The sequence below is a fragment of the Varanus komodoensis genome, unplaced genomic scaffold (assembly GCF_004798865.1).
Source record: "Varanus komodoensis strain SLA01 unplaced genomic scaffold, ASM479886v1 scaffold9, whole genome shotgun sequence".
Classification (NCBI taxonomy): Eukaryota; Metazoa; Chordata; class Lepidosauria; order Squamata; family Varanidae; genus Varanus; species Varanus komodoensis.
This window is the reverse complement of record NW_025336598.1, coordinates 13,797,434-13,820,667: the sequence shown is the minus strand read 5'-3', so window position 1 is coordinate 13,820,667 and position 23,234 is coordinate 13,797,434. Positions and strand designations below refer to the sequence as shown.

Sequence of the window (23,234 nt, the reverse complement as noted above, 5' to 3'; positions counted from 1 at the left end):
TATATTGTTGTGCTCTGTCTTATTCCTGAGACTATGAATTTAAAATATTCAATGGCATTTGAAGGGCCCTTTTTTATTAAAGGACTGCTGTCAGCCCCTGAAGGTCACACACTTATCTTTTCAACAAGATTACCCCCATTGCTGCAACTTTAAAAAATACCTTTTTATATCTTTCGATTTTGTTACAAGATTTTTGTGTAGGTATCAGATGAAATGGCATTTTCCTTAAAACTTTATGCTGGAGTTTTTTTACAATAATATTTGTTTGGTTATAAAGATTTTTTTAAACTGCTTCTCCAGGTCAGGGTTGAGGGAAGGTGAGGGGGACAGTTTTCACCCCCCCCCCCAAATGTTTCATTTTGCATGAGAATATTTCTCTGGAGTATCTATATCTTCAATCAGCTCACTTGTTCTTGTACTAAGGCAGCAATCTGATAGATACTTACCTGGAACCAAGACCACTGAATTTATGTGTTTCACTTCTGTTTAGACATGTAGGCTGCGCTGTTATTCAACAGTCTGCTAGCATGTTTGATGTGCTTAAGCTCATTTATTTCAGTGGTTTTTAATTTTTTTTTTGTATTGGATTGTGGCCTGAAATTGTTGTATACCAGAAATAGCCAACCTCCATATTCTTAGAATACACTTTTCTACAGGCACTGGCCCAGTAGCCAGAATTATTTGGCCCTCACATGAACACCCTGCTTCAGTAATAACATTGGCATTACTTATTAACAAGGACTACCTGTAAGGAAACAGAGTACCAGTATGTAATTACTGATCTGGGGTCAGGAAAGAGGACCAAGAAGGGAACATGCTTCTGGAAAAAAATCCTCTTGAGGGGATTGGCAGTAGTTCCTTGCTGTTCCTAGATACATGTGAGATAGGAATGCAAAAGCTTGCATTTAAAACATTCAAAGGCTCATTTATTCTCTTACCACCAAAAGCAAATATTTTTGAGCAAATATTTTTAACACAACTTATTTAAATGTTGTTAGCAGATAAATTTGCATTGAAGGTTGGATCTGGTTTGCTGCTGCTAGTTATCCATCCTTGGCTATAAGCAGTGAATTAGGTATGCATACTTATAAAAAAAGAGAAAAGGAAGGGAAGAAAGAAAAGGGATTCTTCATTGCCCATTGTTGTTTCTGTGTTTCATAACATAGAAAGCTGTACCATCAGATGCTCATATATGAACACCCTTGTAGCATTTCAGTAAGATTATGCCCAATCTTTCTCCTTCCTTCCTGGAGGACGGGGTTCTCTCTGCTCTACTTCCTACTTTGATTTGGCTTGATGTACAGAGCTTCTGCAACCATGAACAAAAGTATATGATGTCCATATAGTGAGGACATCCCATGTATGCCAGTCTCATCAAGCCAGTGATCGCTGCCTGAGCCCCTAGCTTATTACACATTGCCTAAGCATTTTCTCTGTACTCAGTTACTTTGCTGTATCTTGTCTTGCACTGGCTTCTGAAATAGGATGTGTCTAGCCAGGTGATAACAGGTTAGATATGTATAGAATGCTTATAGTTGGGATTGATACCCATTTGTGAGGAAGGCTTAACCAATAGTTTCCTGTCAGTAAGAGTCAGAAATTACTAATCTCCCCACGCTTTGGGAGAGAATGTGTGTGCAAGCACAAGATTCATGCCTTTAAATTCTCAGAATATTGTCTTGTCACATTTTGGCATCATGTCTGAACACAGCCACAGTCATAGACTCCAAGAATAGTAGAGTTAGAAGGCGCCAAAACTCCATTGGGTCCAACCCCCTGCTATTGCAGGACACTAAGTTACACCAGCCTGTTTAGATGACTGTCCAGTCACTTTTTGAATGTCTCCAGCAAGGGAGAGCCAACAACTGCCTCAGGTAAAAGGTTCCATCGTCAATATTACTCTGATAGTCAGGAAGTTCTTCTTGGTGTCTAGTCTAAATCTGGTTTATTTTACCTTGAGAGTGTTATTCTGTGTACTGCACTCTGGAATGAGCAAGAATAGATCTTCCTCTTTGTGACAACCTTTAAGGTAGTTGTAGAGCGCTCTCCTCTCCGTCTTCTCTTCCAGAGGCTGAACATGCCCAGTTCTCTCAATTTTCTTCGTAGGGCTTTGCTTCCAGTCCTTGAAGCATCTTTGTTGCCTTCCTCTCTACCCCTTCTAGCTTTTCTACATCCTTTAAAACTTAGGTACCCGGAACTGGACACAGTACTCCAGGTGACTAGAGCTGAGTATAGTCGAACTGGTACATCATGTATTTTGAAAGTAATGCTTCTGTTAATGCAACCCAAAATAGCATTTGCCCTGGTGAGATTCTTAGCTGAAGGAGGATTTGCTCCTTGGTCTTCCTGGGATAATTCCAGTGTTATTCACTACACCATACTAGCTCTTTCTTCTGAAACCTAATTACTGCAACTAGTACCTTTCAAGCTTGGAATCCTAATGTAAATAATAATATGATTCTTATAGATGGGGCTTCTCCTTCCCTCTCATCAGTTCTATAAGACTTGCTACAAAATGGAGTACTTACCTCACTGTATCAGGATTAGTTGCTGGAATATATACCAATTCCTTTTAACAAAGCCTGTGGGAAAAGGATGTTTTTAATTACTGCCAAATTAGGTTGGTTTGAATTAAGTGACAAGTGGTGCAATTCTTTGTATAATGGGCTAAAGTGAATTAAAATTAAGGGTATTTGACTTTTTTAAAAAATACATGTATCAAGTATTTCTTAAAATAGCTTGGTCTAAAGCTGTATCTGACTGCAGTACAGAATTATTAGAATCTGCATTCTTTATGAATGAATCCATGACCCCCTATTAAAAATTTTGACTTTGAGCCTGATCTTCAATGTAAAATCATTAATAGGAGGCAAAAAATATATCCTGATTTCAAGCATTATAAACAGGACACAACACATCCAGAATTGTATTTACTGTTGTGCAAACTCTACATATTTAGAGGGTTAAACAAACAGGATGTCACAGAGTAGTATTCTTCTGCCCAATTGCTGTCAGCACAGCCTATCTGAACTGTTCTTTAGGGAAGCCATTTTGTGTGGATGTCTGTCCCAAGCATGTTTACTCATGTCTGCTTCCAAGTGAGCTTAGTGGGGCATCCCAGGCGCAGTGTCAGCAGCCAGCATGGTCAGCCAAGCAAGTACTGGAGACTAGAAGCCCTGGCTCTTAACATGCATTACCTGCATTTTTCTTTTTTTAGATGTAACATGGTAGCAATGTGAAGTGCCAGGCAAGGCTGTAACTGTCATCTTTACTTCCTGCGAATGCCCATGGCTAAAAGGATGGTGGCTGCTTCAGCTACTTTGCCTGCTGCTTCTGTTGATGCTGGGCTGATGCTATCATTCATCCCAGCCATAGCCTGGTCTGGTCAGCTGGCCCATGGGGAAGACAGTAGGCAGTAGCAGGAACAGGCAGCTCTAAGCTTCGGACTGAAAAGAACAGCACTGCATGAAGTGGTTGCAGCAGCTGCCACTGTGCTCCTGTTTGCTGTTTTGAAGCTGGTAGTGGTGCTTTGCCCAGGGTCCTCTCAAACCTCAATCTCTGTCAAGTGTGTGTAAAAATGCAGCCTTGATGTCTTTACGTAGGAAAAGCTTTAACATTTGTCCCCTGTAGGGAATCTGTAAGTTCCTAGATTCTGTACTGCAAACAGAAGTGGAGTGAATGCTACATTGCATATTGTTTAGGGAGTATTGTTAGTTCTGTTTAATTCCAAACATAACATTCTAATTGTTTTAGCTACAAATTAGTATGTGTGATTTTAAAGAAAATACCTAAATTAGAAAGTTCTGTCAAATTACTGTGCTCTGTCCTGCCTTGGCTGTTTAATTTTCAAAATAAGTTTTATAACTTTGGCTACCATTGAGATAGAAAGTGGGATGAGTAGGAATGGTTTTGTTTTTTAATAGAAGATACTGGGTGATAGCCAATGGAACCACTCTGCCAGGTCTGCTGAACTCGTGGGAGCAACTGTTCATGCAATGGACCTTTCACACTTGTAAAAATAACTCTAGGAATGCTAGTTTCCAGATTAGAATAAATCAGTGGAACTCCCTTCTTCAAGCTTTGTTAGCCTACTGCATCACAAAAATGAGTGTTTTTGCTTATTTGGGGTTATTTTTGGAAACACAAAAGCCCCATTATACAAGCAGTCACTCCTGTAGTCCCATGAGTGCAAGAGGATACTGCCCACTGAACATCTCTAAATAGTAGCAGCTATTATTTCAGCCACTGAACCAAACAAACAAAAATACTTTTGGAACTTGGAGACTTGTGAGTTCTTATTCTAAAAACTACTTGCTAGTAGAGACTGCCAAGTATGTGATTGTTCAACAGTAAGCAACATCCAAAGAACTGTGAAACTAGTTCCATAGTCAGCAGTCCCTGACGACAATTTTGCAACTCATGAGAATCACAGAAGCAGTTACTGATAAGGCATGATGATTATTTGTCCAAGGCAAAGCATATCACTGGGATTTCATAAGCCCTTTGTAACTCAGGTGGTTATTTTAATTCCAGTCAGAGTTTCTATCTCATACTAAATTGTAGGACAGTGATTGGGATGCCCTTATTAGAGCAAATCAAATTTTCTTTCCATTATTTTTCTTTTCAATCCATTTTAGTCTTGCATAACAAACCTTTGCCTCAATTTTAATTTTATTCAATTGCAGACTAGAAGAATTGGCTGAGATCTGTGCAAAATATGACATTCCCCACATTGTCAATAATGCCTATGGAGTTCAGTCTTCCAAATGTATGCACCTCATTCAGCAGGTAATGCATGTTTGCTTCAAATGCAGACCTTCTTTCTTTAGATATACTTGAGCCTCCCAGCAAACTCTGAATTTCTCAGCTTACTTATTGGCAATATAACATTTTTAAGGAAGTTGAATTGTGAAGGTGTACTTCTCTTTTCTAGTCTGTCTACACATTAGGTGAAAAGTGATTATGTGTAAACCAAGTTTGTTGAAAATTCTGAAGATTTACAAGGGAAATCATAGAGCTACATCTTTTCTTCTCTCTTGTTCATCTATGCTTCCTATCTAGGTTTTCCTAGCAGCTGGGAATGGTAGGAGCAGGACAAATACTTTTTTTGGCCTTTAGATTTCTCAGCTATCAGAGCCTGGCTAACATAAGAGATGTAATGAGTAGCCATGCTCTTAACTTGGGGCTGCTGAATGTTCTCTGTAGAAAGGGAGCTTTGGTAATGTGTCTCAGTCTTTCTTTTGTGTGAAAACACACACACACACACCTATTTATTTATTTATTTGTTTGTTTATTTTATTACATGCATTTATACCCCGTCCTATCAATTCAAATGCTCAGCATATAATGATGCTGATTTACATAACACATTTATTATAAAAAAATTCAAAGACAGGTTAATCAGTAAAATGGTGCTATGTAAGTTATCTGTAATTTTTTCTTATTGTTGCTATTGCTGCCTTATTTTTCTAAACAGATAGCAAGTTTAGTCCACAATTCAGTAAAGCCAATGTTAGGGCCATTTCTGGCCCACTGATGTAATTTTTGCTCAGTTAGGGACTCTAAACAAACACCTCTTCATGCAAAATGGCATATGAAGATGAAGGTCTACCCATATTGCAAATGTGAGAATCAGCTCTTGCCATTCCTTTAAGATTTTTCAAACTTTTCCTGCAAGTAACCCTGTACAATTGCACTGCTGTGGAAGGTACTCATGTGTACCCTAAAGCAGCAGATAGAATGGACATGTCATTTTTGTGCCAGGCTAATAAAAAGGACAAGGTTTCTAATCTTCCACATGAAATACTAGGGTGGGGGGCAAATTGCACATTGGTCTGCTTCCTCAGCCTGTGAACTCATACTGATTTCAGGTGTTATGGAGCAGTTTCATTTTCATGTGAAGTACAATATATAATATACATTATTGAAAACATTTGTACAATTATGAATACAGAGATCACAAAATTTAAGAAGACATAGCCCCTGCTTGAATCCTAATAATCTAATCAGGTAAAAGCAGAATCAAGGGAGGAAGGCTTGAATGAATGAAAAGAATGAATTAACTGCTACTGATGCAGTAACAGTGTTTCTGCACCAGCCATGATTTGCTAAATTAGGGACCAGCTTCATGTTCCATCATCCCCTACCTTTGGCAAGTTCTCCTCTCCATTGCCTTGCTGGTGTTAACCATATTTTAGATTTCATTATAAACTGACATTAACTCTGGTTCCCTCATAACCATAGTTTGTACATTCACTTCAGTCCTGATTGACAAGAGAACCAGCTAGCTTTAGTGCACCTGTAACTAAACCATGATTAATGCTGAAAAGTGAAGGTGATAGGACTGTATGTCCTCAGAGTCACTCCCAGTTTGCACACCATGGTCTCTAAGGAGCCAGCCTTATGCCTCAGATGGGACTGAGTGCAGGAAAAGTCTTTATGTCAGGATCATGAAATTCCAAAGAGATTGAACAGCTCAAGGAAAGGCATGGAGATAAGAGAATTCTGTAATACAGTCTTGTAATTTGGTATTGCCTAGTTGGGGAGATTAAGAATTGGCCCCAGGTAAGAAAGTTGTGAGCCGCCTCGAGGCTTCAGCGAATGGGGCAGCATAGAAGCTTTCTAAATAAATAAAGTGAGACAAGAATCCTGCACTTCCGCCATCCCTCTGGCTCTTAGTGCCAGAAGTGAGGTATACATAAAGATTGTTGGGTGGTAGAGAAGAAGGAAAAAACTGGGTAGACAACTATACCCTTCCACACCCTCCCCATATTTGCAAGTTTGGTTGAAATGGCTATTAGGTATTGCCAAAAATAACTTTTGTATTGTGGAAAGTTTTACTATTACATCTAAACACATCATGCTCAAAATGTAAGGAACAATTTAACTTCCTGCTTCAACTATAATGGAAACAATAAATCATTTCTAATGATAGGCTTGTCAAAAAAAACAAACAAACCCTGAGTTGCACAACTAGTGCATTAGTCCACTGGGTTGTATGTACACTCCTATTTGGCTTGCTCTTTTTTTAAATTATGTATGCTTACATATTCGAAAAGATCACCTTGTATTCTAAACGATTTCACTTTGTTTTGAGGAAATAAAGATCTGTTATGTTGACAGGGAAACAGCTATAGAAGGATTTAGCACTATGTGACAAATAATGTCATTTCTAAAATTCAGTCCAAACAAGGCAAGATATATTATTTGTAGGTGGCTGATTTGATGACATGGGATGGGTAATTCTCTGATTTTTCAATATATTAATAAGAAAATAAAAACAATTAAATTTCTTTTGGCTCAAGTAGGATCCCCAAAGAAAGTTAGGATTAAAATCTTAAGACGTTTTAAAAATCACAAATCACAGAGTTAAGAGCAGGACAAAAACTTGTAAAGATTAAGAAGCTAATATATTGAAAATATGAACATATCATAAAAACTAAAAGGTAGTAACATTCCTCATTCTAGCAGAACAAAAAGTTTTTAACAATTTTTTTTTAAATTGAACAAAGAATGGGCCAGTCTAATTTCCTGAAAGGGAGAGTTCTGCCGGCAGGGTTAAACTGCAGAGAAACTATGGTTTGCAGCCTACCAAGGTGCTGCAGATGGGGAACAAAAGAGCAGAGCTTTCCTGTGGTTACATCTTTCTTTGTGGTGAATTTTAGGCACCAACATTTTAATTTAGGCATTTCTGTTTTCTTTCCTACTGATTTGTAAAAACTTAGCTGGATTATTTTACTTCTGTTTTAGTTTGGCTTATTTTATTCCTTCTTTGTTTTGTTTTTATGAAGCAAGAGATTAAAATTCCCTGAGATTAGGTGTGTTATAAATATATTAAAATAAATTAAACACATATTTTCTTTTAAAATGTTCATTTCCCAAAGAGTTTCAGAGGCCCTACTTTAGGCTGCATTTCTAAACACTCGAAAGCATAAATCTGATTTAATTAAGTAGGGTGTCTGAGTAAGCACAAGTATGATTGCCCTATTAGATCTATCTGGAATAAAGATGCAATGTGTTTAATGTTCATCTGAGCTTTATTATGCAGTGACAGCTGATTTCCTAAGAATAAGAAAATGTACTATCCTTTATTAAGCACCGATATTGCACTAAGTCTGTGACGGTGTCTGTGAAATGCCCAACTTTTGTTCTTAAGCTTATGTTTAATAAAAAGATAGGTTATATAGATAGAATCCTTAACCAACATTTACCAAAAAGAAAAATGTGCATTCTTTAGAGTGAAGTATCCAAATCAATTAACAGAAAGCTTATCCCTTTGGTAAAATAGGTTGGTTATTGTCTGTGGTCTTACATATTTTTGTTTTCCTCAGTATTATATAGTTGAAATCCTGTGATGTGTCTTGAAAAATGGTGAGATTGTGAAAGACTGCTTCTAGTTTTTCTCCTTACCAAACAGCTAATTGCAACAGTGGTTCTGTAATGAAACCATGACATAACCTAGTGGAAAGGTCTCCTGGAAAGGTTCCATTGAAATGTATGTAAGCTGTGCATGAGCGTGATACTTCTCCCATTCATTTTAGTGAGGCTTGTGAGGTTAATGTTTTTGGTGGCTTGTATCTTTGAAAGCTGACAATGCTAACTTGCTTTGGTCATGAGTTCTGTATGGTTTTAAAGGATTGATTCTGAGTTTATTGCATTGATGGAGACCACATCATCTTGGTTCTTGCTTTGATTCTGTTTGTCTTTTTAGGGAGCACGTAGAGGCAGAATAGATGCCTTTGTGCAAAGTTTGGACAAAAATTTTATGGTTCCAGTAGGTGGTGCTATCATTGCTGGCTTCAATGACTCCTTCATACAGGAGATCAGCAAAATGTACCCAGGTACATAGTTTTTAAATTGATTTTTCTTTGGGAAGAGCTCCTAAAGAAACTCAAATAGCTTATTGTCCTCAATAACAAATGTAATTATTTATATGTTATTTTTCTCCCAGGAAGAGCATCAGCGTCTCCTTCACTAGATGTTCTCATTACATTGCTGACCTTGGGCACAAAAGGGTATCAACAACTGCTAAAAGAAAGAAAGGTACTATTTTAAAATTAATGGATGGCAAATTACAATGTTAACCTCTAATAAATATGTTACATCCCCTTATGGAGCTTCAGCTGCTATAATCAGCGATAGGAGCATTGTGTACATGAAATGTGGTGGTCTGGTCTGTTATAACATACTTTGTTTTGTTTCTTGTACTGGCAACCAAAGCTTGGGGAGACTATGTTTTTGTTTGTTTTTGTTATCTTGGTATCTGGCATACTTCTACAATGTCAGTCCTCTTTGGAGTTCAGACTTTTGAATATGAGATTATCCCATTTTATTCTTGGAACAACCCAGTGAAAGGTGGAGAGGATATCACTTACTCAAGCCATCAACTAATAATTATCTGACAATAGATTCCTTACCCATGCATTTCCAAAGGTGGCAGGTATTATTCTTTTCAGCCTTGTCTTGGCTTACTGCCAGGTTTGTTTGTCTGCATTAAGTTCTTCACTGCAATCAAAAACCCAACTGGTGCTGAACCTGTGCAAGAATGGTGGAAAGATAGAGCTGGGTGATAGCACACTGATTATTCCACGTGCTCTGATATACACACATGCATCAAAAGGGGATTGCGAATTGGGACCCTGCAGGGAAGGTCCTAAAGATTTCATACAACCACCAACAACCTCACTGCCTGCAAAACAGAATTGCTTGGGAATGTTCCTACAAGAATGCACCAAGTCAAACGCTTGAGACGCCATCACCTCATGATGAATGAGACTGCCAGAAGACCTAACAAGATCAATATGGAACAATTTCCCTTATTGATCCCTAGCTAAAAATCATCAAATATGACCATATGTGCAGTCTCAGTGCAACATCTAGTAGTGCTTGGTGAAAATAACTGTTAGTGTTGAGATGCTCTTGAAACTATAGAGGGACTACTTCATCAACAACCCCTTAATCTTACTGAAAAATCCTAGGGAGCCTAAGAACTAATTCACCACCTTTTTGTGTCTTAGTCATGGCACAGTCATACAACTAGCAATGGGAAAACTTCTCAAAATAAATTAATTACTCACGCATAAAGTAATAAATTTTATGAGTTTTAATGGGACTTAACTTTTAATATGAAGTCTCATTTTGAGCATAAGCTTTTGTGCATATCACAGTCCATCTTCCAATATGTAGTTTGTTTTCTCATTGCCTACTTGCATGTGATGGGTCCTCACTTATCATCATTATTTGAACAAAAAAAGATTGCTTTCCAGGTCCTCCTTGTGAAATCAAAGTTATGGTGAAATCAAAGTTATGGTGGTGACGGAGACAAAAAGAGAAGCAATTATAGATGTGTGAGTTCATTCAAGGATTAAACCAGGTCTTCACATGTGTAGAAATTGTGTTCAGATAGACACTGCATATAATCTGAACCACACAATTAGTTCTGAACATAGTAGCAAATTCATAATACATTGATGCAAGATCAACACAAATGTGAACATTCCAGGCAGACAAGTTTTGTCAAATGAGCCAAGTAATTAAAAAATCTATGGCATTAGTAGTGACTAACTTGATTCAGCACAACTTCTGATTCTGATTCAACAGTCTCAATTGATAAAAACTTACTTCATTTATCGGGTGGCAGTTAGAGGGATTGCATGATAGATGGATGCAGCAAAAAGGATTCTATGAGCATAGAAAATTAGCAATTTTGAATGAAAACTAGGGTGATGCTTTCACATCTCAGGCAAGGTTTTTGCATTCCTTCTTTAGAAGAGCAGTTCAATTTACAACCCTTCCCCTGCACACACCTGCTATCTTAAATGGTACAGTCCAGAAAATTAATACACCCTGATTTTGCAAAATGTATAAATTGACCTGGCTAGCTAATTCGGGAACTGGAGAGTTGTCAGTGGGTAAAAGATGAGTATTTGAAGAGATCAGGAGCTAGACAAATATATTATTTATAGAATTGGTGAAACCAGGGAATAGGAACCAAAGTCTTTGCGTAATGTTTCACATTATTATGCAGTCAAGGCATGTAACAAGAAGAGAAAAAGATGACAATAGCCATATTTTTTCTTTTATAACTGAAGTACCTTTGTAGGACTCTTGGCTAGTCTCTAATGATTGACTTGGTGTGGCAGTACATCAACAAAAGCCATATCATTGATTTTTTCCCCTGATGTGTTGTGAAAGATCTGCTGATGTAAGGGACCTTAGTCAAATTCATGTGACTTCAATTCTTGCATCTCTCAACTCTTGCATGTTTAATTTTTAAATATTTCTTTTGCAGGCTTAGGCTTAGCTTGGATGTAATTAAATAGAAGCAAAGTGACTCGCTGTTACTTAAAATAGAAGTCTCTTTCACTCATGGGTGATGCGTTTGTGCCATTGCTCAGCTGTTTCTTGTAATACAAGTTTTAAAAATCCATCCTGGAGCCTGCAGATTAATTGTTGGAAATGATCCATTATCACAGTATTTTCCTCATTTCCATCTTCTGTAGAAATGTCAAGACACAGAGCATCGGTTAGTGATTTCTAAAGGGTAAACTAGGGCACCGTAGCATGTCATATGTAATACATAACCGAAGCACACATATGCGCACACAGAGACACATATACCCAGGAGGCTACTTTCTACTTCACTGAATGTGGCACTGTTCTAGTTTTTCCTCCTCCTGAGGAGGTAGTGTGTGGTGGGAAGGGTGCGTATAATTGTGTTAGGACTGCATCAGAAGAAATCACATCATTCAGTTATTCCTTCTGCAAAAACATGGTAGAATTACCTTCATCAGAGAAGACTAGCCATTTATCTGCATGAGTCACTGCATTTGGTTTGCCACCTTTTAGACAAGAGGCAGATGAATGACTCATGCAGAAAAATAGTGAGGAGGCTCTTCCAAGGGCAGGAAATTCTTTCTCTTGTGGGAGAAGGATGAAGTGCACTTCTGATTTTTAATACAAACGGAGACAGTTGTGACTTTTATCAGCAATTGAGTGGGACAGCAACATCAGGCTGTATGGAAACTGAAAGTTATTGTAATCTCCCCAGAAAAGCCACAGTGGTGCCTGGGTATGAGATGATGTGAAATTCCTCTGTGATTCTCCACAAAAGGCTTATTGCCATTTTAAAATTAAATCAATTTTATTGTGCCAATCCCCACCCAGCCCTCCAAAAAGGCATCAAACAAATCAACTTTGCATTTTAGTACCACTGATCTTGATTGGAGGGTTTGCTTTATGGTAAGTTACTGAGGGATATTAGAAATTGCTGGGAACCACAAATAATTTGGCAGTTATTGGGCAGATGATAAATCTTCAATGAATGTCCATGTATTTTAAACATAATGTAATATGTTCCTCAGTAGTGAACTCTTTAGTGAATAAAGCATTAGATATTTAACAATTTCAACCAAGAAGCAAATTTGCTAACTGAAAATGTGGTTCTGCTTCATAAACACAAGTCTTTGAATGTTGTAAATATGTTCCTATTATTGGATATGTTGTAGAAATAAGAACCACCCCTCCTTTTTTTAAAGTGTACTTTGAATGTGCGTGTTCCTCAATAGTAAAATTTAATAGTGATGGTTTATTGCCTTTTGCTTTATGAAGGCTGAGGCAGTGCTATTATGTTCTCAGCAGGAGCTATTTATAGCTTGACATTGAGTGCTCTTTTCTATATTGGTTCCACTACACCTACTCAAAAAGAAGCCAGGCTATAAAAGAAATCTGAATAATTTTCTCCCTTTTCTTGCCTTCTCATGTCAAATCCTATTGCAGGTTATTTGAGCTCATATCAATAAGGAGCCTAGCCAGCATCTTGCAGAGAGGAGGTTAATCTTTGCTGCAGAGCCAGACAGTACAGCACCGATTTTCTTCCTTCTCTGCATGGTGCAAAGAAACATGTTTCATGCTCTCTACCTCACTGAGTAATAAGAGGGTATATGGCTGCCTTTTAGAAAGCCAGCAAAAGTGCTGGAGTCTTCCAACACTTTTCTGATATTTCTTTTTTTCATACACACACAGATTAAGCAAGTGGGAACGAAGCTGGTACCTGACATGGCTTAAAGTAACATCCATCTCCAAAAATAATAGCTCACCATTCTCCTGCCCCCAGCTGCTTTTTTGCCAGCCAGAAACTTCTTTGCTAGCTAATATGCTTCATAGCTGAGGAGGGACTTCAACCAGGGTCCCGGAGGTATTCTTAAAAAGAAAAATAGTTGCTACAGCCCAGCACTTCATGTTGAAACATGTCCAGCCACCCAGAAAAACCACAAAGGTATGCTCGGGTGGCATATTCTGAATTTTTAGAACATGTGAGCACTCTCACACAACAGCTACTGTTGTGGCTTGCCCATTCATAACACAGCTGCAATAGTGGGCATGGCTGGTGGCAAAACACTTATTCCCCAGAAGGCAAATGGATGAAACTAAAAGAAAAGTAACTCGCTCAAGAACCAGTGGAGAGGTAGAGTCTAAAGTCTGAAATACAAGACACACCATTGAATTCAGTTCTCCATTCCCATTTCACAGAATGCAGACTGATGAGGCTCAGTGAGAAATAACTTGGCCAAGCAACTGAGTATAAGGCAGAAGTAAACTCTGAGTCCCAAATGCAAAATCATATCAAAATACCCATTTCACAGAAAGCAAACTGATGATTCTCAGCTAGACAAAACTACACACTCCACAAGGGAAAATGCCACCCACCCACAAACCAGGTGAAAAACATGAATGGCACAAGCCAAACACTCCCCTTGCTCCCCACCCCTCAGAATACTCCCTTGCTCCTGGAACCACATAATTCAGGGGTCTGCTCCCATGAGCATAGTGCCACAAGCCTATGTGAAATTGTTGATTTCTCTTTTCACTGGCATACTGTTCTTTGTGATTTGCAAGTGTCCCCTGATTGTTGGAAGCCACTCTCAGTTGTAATAGTTAAAAATCAGTTGTGGAAAACAACAGCATATGCTGTACGTTTTGAAAGTAACATTTTCTGCTTTTCCCTTAAACTTGCTGCTGGTCTTGCCTAAAGCATTGTTTCACTTGGTTTTTTAAATCTCTTTACTTTCTCTCCTGGAAATTTAGCTGACATTTTAGTGTGCAAGTTGTTCAATACTCTTCTAGTATGATAAGATTCTTCTGCGTCCTGAGTTAAATATAATACTAGCAATGTAGAAAAATCAATGAAGTTCAGTTACATTTCTTTTAAATAAGTCTTGGGTTTGGAGTCCTCATAAATTCCTTACAAAATAGCCAGATTTTCTAATAGAGGTTAGATATGGATTTGACCCCACAAAAAGTATTGCCTGATTCGGGGCGCCTTTAATTTACTGCGCAGCAAAATGCTTAGCTAGCTACTTGTATTATCTAGGCACTTATTAAAATGGGAAAAATAATTCTGAAATGTAGATCATCTAATAAATCATGGGTGTTTACACTTTCATTTTCTCTCATTTCACTGTATCACTTCAGCCACATACATACAGTTAATTAATATTCTTAATATCCCACTTTTAAATTAGCTGATTTTACTCCTGTAATAAGTGCCTAACGGATGCAAAAATTGCTTGGTTTGGCTTCCCCTTGGTAAACATGCTCAAGGGATTAATCAAAAGTATATAGAGGAGGGGAGTTGTGCCAAATCCTCCATCCATGTGAGTGTATGTATGAGAAAGGGAGGAGGGATATATATATTGTTCTTTGGCTTTTATGATGGGTAGCCTGTAATAGTGATCTTACTGCCAGGAGACCAGGAGTAGAACACAGAAGTCTGATCTCTGATCCATCATCTTAGCTATCTGCTTCACTACTTTGCCGGGAAAGTTCTTTGAACATGAATTTCCTCATTATTAGAATTCTTCCTTCTTGGTTTTACCTGCCTTGGGATGCAAGTTTACCTGACACCATTTGAACTGTGCAGCTCTGCTTTTGCTGCTTTTGTTTTAGCTGATCTAAGTATTCAGTGGGAAATGTTTGGCACACTCAGTGACTGAAAGGTCTGCTAAAGTATAGCCAGTAAACCGTAAAACCTTTTCTCTCCATAGGAAATGTTTTCCTATCTTTCAAGTGAAGTAAAGAAATTAGCAGAAGCCTACAATGAAAGACTGCTGGATACACCTCACAATCCTATCTCCTTAGGTAATTATAGTATGATGGGCAGTTGCATTTGTCAAGAAGAAAGATGTGGTGGGATAAAGCAATGGCTGTTTATATAGGGTCAGTTTCCTAACAGTTCTGTAGCTGCTTTTTTCTGATATGATGTGATTGCGGGTCCAAGCAGGTCCTACAGTATAATGTGAAGGAAAAGCAGCAATTAATACGCACATTGATTTGGAAATACAATGCAGGGAGGACATTATTTCAATACTGGATCAAGTTTATTGGATCCCAGTTTGCTCCTGTGTCCAATCCAAATTGCTGCTTTTTATTTTTGAAATCCTAAATTGCTGCGATCAAGTTATCATGTGAACCGCCCCCTCCCTTACAAACCTACCTGTTCACATTGGATGAGTTCCTGAGAACCTTTGTTGTGTAAGGTAAAACTGGTAATTAAGTTTGTGCAGGGCCTTTGGGGTCTTTGTACCCAGGCATAACCCCATTCTTCCTTATACATTGAGCCCTTCTCTCCTTGCCTTCCAGAAATGTGTGAACATTTTCGTTTTTGTAAAGCATATGAGGTGGGTGGTGAATGGGTATGTTTTGAAATGAACCTGATCCTTTATGTGGCTTTGATTTTCCATTTCTTTTTCATTTTTTTCTGCTACTATTCTTTCTATGGTATTTCATACTACACTGCTGTTTCAACTATTACCTGGCTGAGCTTATTTTTATTTCCCTCATCTCATTATCAACTTTTATAAACAATATGACAAACATATCAAGAAGTGTATGCATGATCACATTTATTATGAGTAAATCTGCATATACAGATATTTTAAGCATTATATTTTGTATATAGTTGTGCCCATTTAATCTAAAAGGTGTCTCCAGAGTGTCCCATAAGATTTTGGCAGAACATAGTCCATCTTTACTATGATTGATGTAATTGATAAAGCCAGACCACATACCATAAATACTTGTTTAGCTAACTTTTCATAACAGCTAGAGGCTGCAGGATTTGTTTCTATTTTTTCTCAAGAATTCCTGTCTAATTTCCAGTTTTCTGCAATGTCCAAGTATATTGTTACTCAGAAAAAGATTGTATGTTCTTCTGCGGTACATATTTGTTTGGAGTTTCAAAAATATGGAGGAGTTCAAAACTTGTGAACTTAGTAAGTTCCTAAAACAGTTTGGTCCACAAATGCATTACAACCTGAACATTCCCAATACATGCAGTAAAAGGGCCTTTGTCATTATGTCTTCTACAACAAATTGGACTTGCTGAGTGAGGTAACATATTTATGTAAGTTTGGGTGTCATCAGTTAATTTTTAGTGTTGTCTCTTTTATATTTGCACAAATTAATTTGAAGGGTATTTTTTCCAAATGGACTCCTAATGTAATGGACTCTGTGGGCAGTATCCATTACTGCCACTGTGCTTCTATCACTTCCATTGTGCTCTTGAATCCCAAGGCTTGCACCACAGGAACTAGAATATCTGACAATAATTCCAGAAATGAATAGAAATTAAACTCCTTTCTGCAAGCATCAGCAACCTTCCCTGTTTTAGAAATAGGCATTTTTCTTCTGATAGTTGCAGGATCTGCTAGCTTCTTAGGGCACTAGTGGTGGGTCCCGCAAATCCATTAGCAGCTTTGGATACTGCCCAATAGGTTAACTCTATCCTAACTCATATAGTAGCTTCAGCCCTTTATTTTCAGTTGCTTCTGTTGTCATAATTTTAATGAGTTTGGCATGCCGTTCCTTTTCAGTTAGTATTAAATTGTGGCAGAATCTTGCCAAACATCTTTTTATTATTAAGAGCCAGTGTGGTGTAGTGGTTAAGAGCATGGGACTGGGACTCAGACGATCTGGGTTCTAGTCCCCGCTCAGCCATGGAGCCAACTGGGTGACTTTGGGCCAGTCACAGACTCTCAGCCCAACCTACCTCACAGGGTTGTTGTTGTGGGGATAAGAGGGAGGAGGAGAATGATGTAAGCTGCCTTGAGTCCTTTGTAGGAAAAAGGCAGGATGTAAACTGAAAAATAAATAAATCTATCTATCTATCTTACTTGAATTTTAACATTTATTAGTTGCCTTGAATGTTTTTACGTGCAGAAAGGTGACATTAAAATATTTTAAAATATTGTGCAGAAACCTTGTGGTGAAGAACCACACATAACTTGCTCTCATTAATGATCTGCCAAGGTTCAGAAATAAAGTAAGCATCAGGAAACTTGGTGCTTTATCAACCCATATGTACAAGAGCTGAAAAGTCATAACAAGTGAACAGATTCCTTCCAAAAGTCTGCTACATCTTAAAATAACTGGTACATCAATTTGTTAATCTCTTTTAGGTTACCTTGCTATGTGGGATAGTACATAAACCAGTATAAGGACTTGGTTTGTAATTATACTTGGTTGTGAGCTATCTAGAGTGGAGGGCAAAACAATTTCTACATTTTCAAGTTTTAATTTGGGAAGGAATAAAATGCCAGCATTCCATATCTGTTTTAAAATTAACAGATCAGGTTGAGATACACATAACATGTCTCTGAACCATCTCTCTCTTCCTTTCTTTATCATAAGTTTCTCTCTCCCCAGTTCTGTTGGACTTAACCATGGTTAATGAATGCATCTGCACTGTTGTGAATGGTGATCAGCACTTCTTAGGTTCCTTCCTAATTAGAGTTTGCCAGTGAGCTGCAAACTCTGATTTCCATTCATGGTTAAAGCTAATCTGGGCTAGCACTCATAGTTAGCATTGATGCAGATGTAATATTGAACCATGCTGGAAGGGTGGGTGGAATTTGAATCAGGTGCACGAGAAGGGAGGGGAAAGGGTGCACAAGCCCATAGTTTGCTCTCAGTCTCTCAATTATAGGTTGAGAGAGTGGCACATTACATCTGCAGGGGTCATGCTGTATTAAAATCTGAAATGCTACAACTTTAAAAAGGTCTATTGTATTTACCTTTGATTTTTCATGTTTTCCCCAAAGGGCTTTATTTTAAATAACTTTTCCTAAACTTTGACTTGCCGCTGTAAAACCTGTCTTTTTTACTGTTGGAAATAATTTTATTATAATTTATGGCAACACAGCTACTTGCTTTTTCAGCAATGTCACTCAAAGAGCTAGATGATCAGACTGGTGCTGCCATTACCCAACTTGGATCGATGCTTTTCACCAGGCAAGTTTCTGGAGCAAGGTGAGTGTTTGCATTAACATCTTGGATTCAGGAATACATTGAGCTGCTTTTGATAACATGACAGCCTGCAGTGGATTGGTTAATTAACCTCTGTTTTTATGAATATCCAAGCCCTGGCCTGGGGTCACCAGAGCTTGTCATGTCATTTTGTGTGAACTCAAGTTGAGGGGGTTATTTGATGATTAAACAACCGCTGCAAAACCAATGGTCTGTTTTAGTGTATAACCTGCTACCCTGGTTTGCACAAAACAACAAACCCAACAACCTCTGGTTTGGGCTTGCATCTTCATAATATGGCCAGCACATGCTGCAGCTCCTTGTGGATAAATGAGCTCAAGCTGGGATGCCTTGTCATGCAAACTGGCCCCTAAAGCTAAAGTTCTATAAGCAATAGAAATCTCCAGATTGATCCCCAAAGAAGTGAGATCCCCACTGGTTTCAGTGGAACTCGTCCCCAACCTTAGTTGATTTTATTTGCTGCTAATTAGCCCTAGCTTGTTATAGTTAATTTGTTCTGTGTGTTTCCCAGAACAATTTGTGTGCTTAACTTAGTTTTGTTTCCTTTAGGGTGGTTTCTCCTGGGAGCCTGCAAACAGTGAGTGGCTATACATTCAAAGGCTTCATGTCCCATTCCAATGAGTATCACTGTGCATACCTCAATGCTGCTTCAGCTATTGGAGTGACAAAAGAAGATGTGGATGTGTTCTTAAAAAGACTTGATAAGTGTTTGAAGGCTCTGAGAAAAGGAAAGAATTATGAAAAAGATTCACCAGTAGTGAATGAAGAAGTTGTTCCTATTGTGGAAAAGTGCAATTTATCTGAAAGAGGCCTCAGCAATTAGATTATGGGAAACCTTTGCTGCTTATGATGTGCAAAGCTTTATCAGGGCTATATCATACAATGCAGTTAATGAGCAAACAAAAATAGATGTAAATGATCTGTGAGACATGCTTGCCCTGAGACTGAATGGGAGATGTGCAAGTGCACAGTTCTGCTATTGCATAGCTCTCACTCATTTTAATGGAACTTGTGCCAGAGACATTCCTGCTGGATTATACCTATAACAAGCATCTCAGATTTAGGATAATTTTAAACTAAATTTGTGTGTGTATGGAGTTAATACATGCCTTTCATACTGTGAAGGATTTCAATAAATTACCTTTAAACTATTGGTGAATGCCAAGACCTGCTTTTCAGGCTTAAATTGAGTAAATGATACTGTGTGAGTGAGTGAATGTGTGTGGGAGGGAGGAAGATGGTGGCATTCCAACAGGCAAAAAATCCAGTTTAGAAATTATAGCAGCTTGGTAAAGTAAGTAGCACTGCTTGGATGCTGTCCAATGTCGGAAGTACTGCAGCTTTGTTGTATTTTGATTTTTTTTAAATCATTCATTATAAACTCAATTCCCAAAATATTAACCTTGTAGCTTTTTCCTGCTATACATTCTGCCACAGTTGTATGTTCAGTTGTAACCTTTGAAGGGATTTTGTGGATAGTCAAAAATTGTATTATGTAACGTAACTCCAAATTTTGGGTGGCGTTGAGTTTTCTCACTTTATTTTCATTGTTACTAGCTAGCCTGGTTCAGCTCAGTGTTGTCATGGCATACCTGTGTGGTTATCATTTTACACATACCAGTCTCATGTACAAACAGCGCCCACACCATTTCAAGTGAACAGGACTTGACTGTTCTGTTTCGTTTCCAAAATGTTCTGCCTAATTCACTTGATATATTCAGCATACGCCAAGTGTGAACCTCCCTGAAATGAAAGTGAGCAGCACAAGAGCATAGTACTAGTATGCTTATGTGCAACCACCATTTCAGTGGGGCTTGAGCAGGAGAACTTTCTGATAGATTGTGCAGTCTTCTAGTAATCTGTATGCTTGCATTCCCATACAAGCAAATTATTGCTTTATGACGCACTTACGCAGTTGTAGTGTTCCCACCTTCCTGGAAGGACTAATGCAGATGCGATCTGGGAGGAAATGGAGTTGATTTTCCTTGAATAACCTGCCTGGTAGGAATAAGAATAGCTGCAATGGACTGTCTTACATTTGAGAGTCTTTGTTCATTCCAGTTGCTGTGATTGGGAATTGAGGTGGCATTAAGCAGGAAATGGAGACACATACTGGCCTCCAATTGAGCAGCAACACATGGAACAAACAGGGCTGTATGTCTCTTTCTGTAGATCGTGTGAGCTACAGAGCCTGTCCTAACAAAACAAAACAAGTCATTGTCTTCACTGGCCAGGTTCAGACATAACAAGCCATGGTAGAAACCACAGGCCAGCAACCATGGTCAAGTGTGGTAAGGTTGGTTTCCATGGAACCACACGGAGGAATAATGGTCAGTTCTATGGTTTCTACCCTTCACCATGGCTTATTTTTACATCTGAGCCCAGAAACCATGCTTCCATGTGGTTTCCATGGAACTTCCATAGTGTCCAATGCAAATAGTGACTGTGGCAGCCACTCCTACCTTTGCTTGCTGCCTTCCAGGTATGTCTACCAGCTCTGATTGGCTGCTCCCTGCTTTTTCTACACACTGTCTTTGGATGTCCACCTGCAGTTTCAGAATTTTGACAGTAGCAGGGCATCATGCTCTGGTACCTCCAGCAGCAGTGACCATGGGGACGGCCATGCCTGCCCCTCTTGCCTGGTCACTGCACTGTACTGGAGCAGTACTTGGTTGCCCTCTCTTCATGCACAGAAGCTCTGGTACCTTCCCAGGAAAGTTGCTGGAAAACTCTCCCAGTCAGATGCCCACATGCACTGTCTTGGGAAAGTGAGTCTGGCAGGACAGATTCCCTCTGTCCCTAGCATGGATGCCCACGTTGATGCCCCCAGTGTGCCAGGCTGAAGAGTGAGGCAGCCCCTGGCAGCATGTGCAAATCTTGCACACGGGAGTGTGGGCACATGTGCAGCAAGGGAGGGCAGGAGCGGTGGGTGTGCTTCTCTGTTGGTGAGAGCAGGGCAGCAACAAGGAGTGCTACTCTATTGGAGAACAACAGTGCTACTCTAGTGAGTGAGTGGTTGCTTTTCTGAGTTGACTGAGGTCATGCCCAGGGACCTGTGTGGGCCAGTGAGGGAGAAAAAGGCAATGCAGGCAGGAGCAGTGCCTGCTGGGATTGATTTCCAGCTATGGGGGCTGATGATAATGCAGGCACTATGTGAACTCAAATTTGAAACATTTCAGTACCAGTATCGCTTCATGAGATGTGTCTATCTTTGGCCTCTTGTTAAAGTCAAACATTTTTCAAACATTGTATTTTTTCCTTTTCCAACATAAGAGATTTTTACCCAATACCCTCAATTTTGTGTGTTTACATGCAAATTAGAGATATTCAAGTAGACTAGGCAACCCATTCAGGGGTCCACTGTCAGTTTTGTTTCTTTTATCATGCAGGGAACCACCTTTTAATGAAAGACTACAGGCAGAGTTAACTACAAACCCGAGATTATTGACTACTTTAAGGACTCAGTTTCAGGAATAGGTTCATCAGTGGGAATGTAAATGGTTTCAGTGAAGGAATTTCAGTTAATAGTGCATTGGATCCCTTAATGTGGCAGTGACTTCTAATATGGTAATTAAGTCTGTTGCTGCAATCCAGACTTAACTAGTGTTCTCCCCACTTCTGAGTAGACATTGGTATGGTAACATTTCATATCAAATTTGCATATTAGCCCTACAACATCTGTACAGGTAGAAATGGTAGCCATATTGTAAGGTATACCTTTACCTGTTTGCCTGTTCTTTTGTGATGATTTTAAATTACAGCTACTGCTTTCTGTTCCTTGGTTGATTGATGTAATACAGCCAAGATATTCTGTGACTGATAGCTAAATGAAACAGTTCTATCCATGGTAGCAGAGTTGTTATCATGTTAGTTAGTGGAACGTTTGTGTATCTTGTTTTGGTGAGCAAAAGACCTCTTCATCACAATCTGTGTGCATCTGTCTGTTGCAGACTAGCGTTTTTGTTATGTGGGATGTTATGGCTCACCCCACTACAGTATGTTATTTACTATCATCTTTCACTCACATACCATCTTTAGATGAGCACTGAAGTGAAGCATCAAGCTGTTAAGAAAGCATAGCCACAAACTGAGAAGTTTTGCCAATTGGGAATAAACCACTTCAACACTCAGTACAAGGTCATTATCAGTGCCTAAGAATTTTTGAACGCTTTAATTACTTTAACATGAATAATCAGGTTGGATTTGTAATAAATTTCATTAGACCTACAGTAACTAGTATCAATTGTTCTCAGGTAAATTTAAGTGGGCATGTGATCCTATTTGAATCAATTAAACTTAACTTTTGAGATTTTCTTGTGACTGTCTTTTATGCATGCACACCCACCCACCCACCCACACGCACACACTCTTACCTTGCCAGTCACCAAATACATTGCAGAATTTTGTGACTGTGTGTATAATTTGTGAGATGATTACTCAAAAGACCTCTTTGTTTAAACAAGCATGTCACCTTTTCAGGCCCAAGTTTAGGGTTCATTTGTAGCTTTATGGCAACTATAAGATGGGATGGGAATCTGGCGGGAGAGCATTTTACCTTTCAGTAGGTCGTGGTCAGTTTTCATTAAGAAGTCTCCAGTGCTTGTGGAACCCAAAATATGAGGCGGCATGTGCAGCTATTCTGTCCATTGTTTTCTGAGAAACTAGTCTGTTCCTGCCTTTCATGTTTTTAACAAATGAATGAAGTAATACCAATGATCCCCAGGCCCACCGTATGGAAAAGAAACATTCTGTTCATATTTGAACCCTGCTGGGAAGCAGTCTCATTGAAAATAAAAAAAGGAATCCAGAAGTTCAGTCAGCTTGAAATCGGCTTGAGGTGTATCTACCAAAAAATGAAAGATAGAAACAAAGACATACTCATTTTGATTTTGGAAACATTGAAAAAACAA

At 38.8% G+C, this 23,234-nt stretch overlaps 1 protein-coding gene across 3 annotated transcripts in view; it reads left to right on the top strand.

The window, feature by feature from the left end:
• The window catches only part of SEPSECS (Sep (O-phosphoserine) tRNA:Sec (selenocysteine) tRNA synthase), a 36,468-nt gene extending 13,832 nt beyond the window's left edge, over window positions 1-22,636 (top strand). For all 3 annotated transcript variants that reach the window (XM_044418223.1, XM_044418224.1, XM_044418225.1), the window contains 6 exons: window positions 4,686-4,788; window positions 8,711-8,840; window positions 8,951-9,042; window positions 15,045-15,138; window positions 18,216-18,306; window positions 18,874-22,636. In XM_044418223.1, coding sequence (XP_044274158.1) covers window positions 4,686-4,788; window positions 8,711-8,840; window positions 8,951-9,042; window positions 15,045-15,138; window positions 18,216-18,306; window positions 18,874-19,147 — 784 coding nt within the window. In that variant the 3' untranslated portion in view covers window positions 19,148-22,636. The remainder of the gene's footprint in view (window positions 1-4,685; window positions 4,789-8,710; window positions 8,841-8,950; window positions 9,043-15,044; window positions 15,139-18,215; window positions 18,307-18,873) is intronic.
• Window positions 22,637-23,234: the final 598 nt, after the last annotated feature.